Here is a 5,108-nt window from a genome sequence, read left to right on the forward strand (position 1 = left end):
TAAACTTTCCGTCTTCGATATAGTCCCTTTAAACTTTCCGTCTTCGATATATTACCTTTAAACTTTCCGTCTTCGATATAGTCCCTTTAAACTTTCCGTCTTCGATATATTACCTTTAAACTTTCCGTCTTCGATATAGTCCCTTTAAACTTTCCGTCTTCGATATATTACCTTTAAACTTTCCGTCTTCGATATAGTCCCTTTAAACTTTCCGTCTTCGATATATTACCTTTAAACTTTCCGTCTTCGATATAGTCCCTTTAAACTTTCCGTCTTCGATATAGTACCTTTAAACTTTCCGTCTTCGATATAGTCCCTTTAAACTTACCGTCTTCGATATATAGTCCCTGGAAACTATAGTCCCATTGAAAACGATTATTTACGATGCTATACGAGGTTATAAGCATCTAGAGGTATCGCATTATTCGACAGACAATGCGTTCGAATCTCGCAACGGAAACTCTTATACTATCATCCGTATCTCCATTAGTCAAGTCATTGTGACATAAAGCTCCCACTCTACTACGTACGGTCGTGCTTCTCTCTAGATACAATCTCAGTCGACTGGAAAATGTCATGTAGAATGTGTATAAAATACGATATAAAAGAGGTTAAATTGATGGCTGCATGCACGTCGCGTGTGTGTAAGAGATATCATCGTTATATATATGCGAAACCGTATTCACTGAAAGAATTTACGATAATCCAACGCGCACGCGCAATATCATATTTATGACATCGCATGGATGGATATGGCCAGTAATAAATCACGCATGTAGAGTATCACGCATTATAACGTAAATGTATCACGTACGATATATCATCGCCACGACCACGATGTATTAACTGACGGCGATAAATAAATTATTAATAACAAAATATGAATATAATAATAAACATGATGATAATGTAGTAATAATAATGATGACGATGAATGAGATTGGCACGCACGCACAACTTTCGACTATTAACATTAATCGTTGGCGTCTGCCACTACTTACTGCTACTTACTAACATTTTGACATAAGTATAACACTGTTCACAGATTCTGCTATCGAGGTCTCGCACCTGCCTTACTAATGCAATTAGTTGCATAACATATCACATATCAATGCATCAATTTGTTCTTCACAACTATAGGCAAGCGTCTTACTTAAATCAACCGGAAGCTCCTTTCTTCTCCCCTTACCCTCTCCACGTTTAGCTTCCGTTTCCTCTATATCATCCCTTCACCATCCAGCTTTGTCACATCATTCTCCAACTCCTCTTTCGTGACTTTTTGCTAGATTTATTCTCCTTCCTTTGCCGCCATTTACTTCCCGAACGTACATTTCACTCTTTCGCCTTCCATTTTTATGTTCGCTTTGACTCGATCACTTCTTTCTTTTTCCAACGTCCTTTTCTCTTTCGTCCTCGAGCCCTACCTCTTTTCAAATCACGATGTGTGGCGTCTGTTTACCCTTAGTCATCCGTGTTATATCTGACTTACACGCGCAACATAGTAAGTTGATAGATGTATTTACATAATCTGAAACTGTTCATTAACCTTTACACTTTGTACAATATGCACATGCCTGCTATACAGGAACATAAATTATATAAAATAAGATAATATGATGTCAATGTTGTTCATGTGTATTAGTAAAATGACCAATTTGAAATCAACTCGCTTTTACCAAACCAAGTGCCATATATATTGGCACCTGATAAGGTATATATATACTTCACCGGTCTCAACTAGAACAAATAATTTAGTAAAAGCGAGTACAGTTAAGCTCGGTTTACTTACTTTACTACACTACCGACTTTACGTTGGTGAATTGGCGAGTTGGACCAATTTCGCAATTCGGCAACTCCGAGTTGGCGAAAAAAGAACACGTTCTAATCTCCCAACTAGTTGCTATCGATCGGTTGGTCGCGCAAAAATTGCGTTTACACTGCCGATTGCCAGTTAAGCACGACGCACACACCCGAGCAAAACGGACAATTTTGTTTTCCAGCGTTTCGCGTTCTGCTCGGCGAGCAAGCGCACACGCCACCCGGCACAGCACACAGCTGAGCAAAACATACAGAAACACTGCGTACAGCGCCGCTGTCACATGACATCAAAAATAGCCATCCAATGAACATCCAATTTTGTGTGTCATGTGATATTTTTAAGGATATTGATTGGAGACCGTCTGTGGCGTTTCGCTGTGTAGCAGACCGATTGACGCACACACCCGAGCAAAACGTACGCTCAGGCGAAAACACGCTCCGCGAATCAAAGATTGCTTGTTCAGCGAAACACGCTCAGCTGAGCAATGTTTTTTGTTTCGGGAATCCGCACACAGCCACGAACATCGAGCGAAACGCGTTTTGCTCCACGTTCCGGTGTTTTGCTCGGGTGTGTGCGTTGGGCTTTATGCTTTACAGAGAACGCGGCCCAAGGTGACGGTCGCATGATAGGAGCTGAGGCAAATGAGACATGAGTGTGTGGGAAACTGCAAAAAATTGCGGCTATACAATACGGGTTATTCGTTTTGAAGCAGGGGTGTCCACGACAACCCGTATAATACACCGTCTACTGATTACACGGGTTCCTTGTCATATATATATATATATGTAATAATTATCAAGAGCGGATAAACCTTATGTATTATTAAGTTCTTGATATAATATATATATATATATATATATATATATTATATATATATTATGATGATATTAAACGTGATGTGATGCAATGCTTACAAAATCAGTATCGTTGACACTTCAGGAAACAACTGCTAGTGAAATGCGAATTGCGTGTTGTGGTTCTTTTGTGTTTCTAAAAACTGATGCTAAGCCTAATGAACTTTTATTCAGTAGAGGCTCGCATTAAAAAGCTCATTAAACGAAATGTAAATCCTCTGGCTTTTTCAGAACGCCATGTCACACGTCATTGCATTAGCCTGTGTTATGTAGCGAATCTAGCTTAACGGTACATCGCAATTAGAAACATCATTAAGCTTAATACATAACTCATTGTGACTGCTTCTTTAAACAATTAAAACGAGTTGACAATTATAACGTGTTTCCATGTAGTATCGCTGCAGTAAGTAAATAATACTACAGGAGAAAAAAAAAATATATAGTCACTAGTTATCTACTCTGATAATATATCGGTATACAGTATATCGATATACAGTACATCGATATATAGTATATCGGTATACAGTATATCGATATACAGTACATCGGTAGTCAGCAATCAGTAAATCAGGTGATCCGTAAATCCGTATATCAGTATTAGTAGGGCTAACATGTCATAGAACACTCGCACAATATGTGCACCGATCTCAAATTAGATTTAGATCTCATTTCAGATCGGTATTACTGATGCAGATACACATTTGGTGTTATGCAGGAGTAGTACCGGTAAGTATCAGAAGGGTCGACAAAATATTAAAACGGTTCGTAAAAACATGAGAAATCCTCGCTTTAAAAGACGTAACAGTGTGAAAAATTACAAGTAACTGTTTGGCTGTGATCGTTTGTTAGACTTACAGTTGAGAACGACTTCGATGAATGATGTGTGAGTGTTCTATGACATGAGAGTCGGTAGTGTAAACCCCATGCATGAGAACAGGTTGAGATGTTTTTGGAGGAAATATTTCATTGAATTGTCATTTTCTATGAACAACTGTCACCGAGTTTCGGTACGCATGACAATAGGGTAAAACCCTTTACATTACATAGATACCCTGCAATATTTATCTGGAGTTCCGTCACTTCTGTGTATTTTTGACGTACTTTTCCTGACTTTTTATAAAGTTAAAATTAAAAATGGCGTCGATTTAGACAAGAAAAAACTTTATCCCCCCTAAAAAAATATTCGTTTTTTTGCATCGATCTCAAAAATGACCAAAATGAAAACCAAAACCCGGAAATCCGCGAATCCGCGAAAAATTCTCATGCCCGAAATCCAGCGATAGACTTACAGTTGAGGACAACTTCGATGAGGCAACCGTCGGTGATCTCGGCCGGAGACTTGATGAGCTCTAGCAGGTTGGTCGACGTCGGCACATGCTTGAAGAACAGCAAGGATTCGCAGATGTTGATGAAGGAATACTCCGGAAACTGCAAAGGAAAAAAACAGATATACGTCATCGATCCATGTGCACGTGAAAGATACGCGTCATCGATACGTGCGTGCGTGAGAGATACGCGTCATCGATAAGTGCGTACGTAAGAGATATACGTCATCGATATATGCGCACGTGGGAGATATACGTCATAGAACTATGCGTACGTGAGGGATATGCCGTCATCGGTTTATAAGGACATGGAAGAAATGCGCCATCGATACGTGCGGATATGAGATATATGCGTTATCTGTGATGTGTGTGTATCTGTGATGTGTGTGTGTGTGTGTGTGTGTGTGTAGCGTGCGTGCGTGCGCGTGTGCGTGTTTGTGTGGTTTCTTAAACTACTGTTAGTTTCTCCACGGTCTTCTACATTAATAAATACCAGCTGGTTATCGAGCGAGCAGGGCTAGCTAGTTTCACGGCACGTTTCACACATCTCGAACAGATGCGAAAAAAATATTATTTCTGAATTAAACCATCGCAACAGCAAACAGCCCGACAGCGAAATGCATTTCACCGCCACAATTAATGGATGTTAAAACTGTAATTTAAACCGGGTAATGATAACGAGCCTGCTTAATTAGAATCCACATAAATCTGTTATCTCTCTCTCGCAAAAAAACGAGGAGCAAACCGTGGATCAGCGTCGCCATGGCTGAATAGCAGCAAGCGAAATTGTACACGTGCGCAATGAAATGCGAATATAATATATGATAATTCTTCTTCTATTATTATTCACTCCTGATAATGTGAAGCCTCTTGACTGATAACAAGACTACGTACCTATATTTATAGAGAAATTAATCATAATGCAGCTGAATCCTCATGCCGAGGCAAATATAGCCCACCAGGTGCCGTAAATACAAAGCAAACATAATGGTTCTTTCCATAAAAAAGCGCATGGAAACGTACCCGCAAAGACGTATGTGTATCTCTCGCTCTCTCTCTCTCTCTCTCTCTCTCTCTCTCTCTCTCTCTCTCTCTCTCTCTCTCTCTCTC

At 39.7% G+C, this 5,108-nt stretch overlaps 1 protein-coding gene across 1 annotated transcript in view; it reads right to left on the reverse strand.

Moving 5' to 3' along the window:
- Nucleotides 1-4,101, reverse strand: part of LOC106811656 (serine/threonine-protein kinase D1-like) — a gene marked incomplete at its 5' end in the record, with an annotated part of 41,626 nt that extends 37,525 nt beyond the window's left edge. Inside the window, 1 exon segment of the mRNA XM_014815357.1 lies at nt 3,963-4,101. Coding sequence (XP_014670843.1) covers nt 3,963-4,101 — 139 coding nt within the window.
- Nucleotides 4,102-5,108: the final 1,007 nt, after the last annotated feature.

Source organism: Priapulus caudatus, unplaced genomic scaffold (genome assembly GCF_000485595.1).
Source record: "Priapulus caudatus unplaced genomic scaffold, Priapulus_caudatus-5.0.1 Scaffold560, whole genome shotgun sequence".
In the NCBI taxonomy this organism is placed as follows: domain Eukaryota; kingdom Metazoa; phylum Priapulida; class Priapulimorpha; order Priapulimorphida; family Priapulidae; genus Priapulus; species Priapulus caudatus.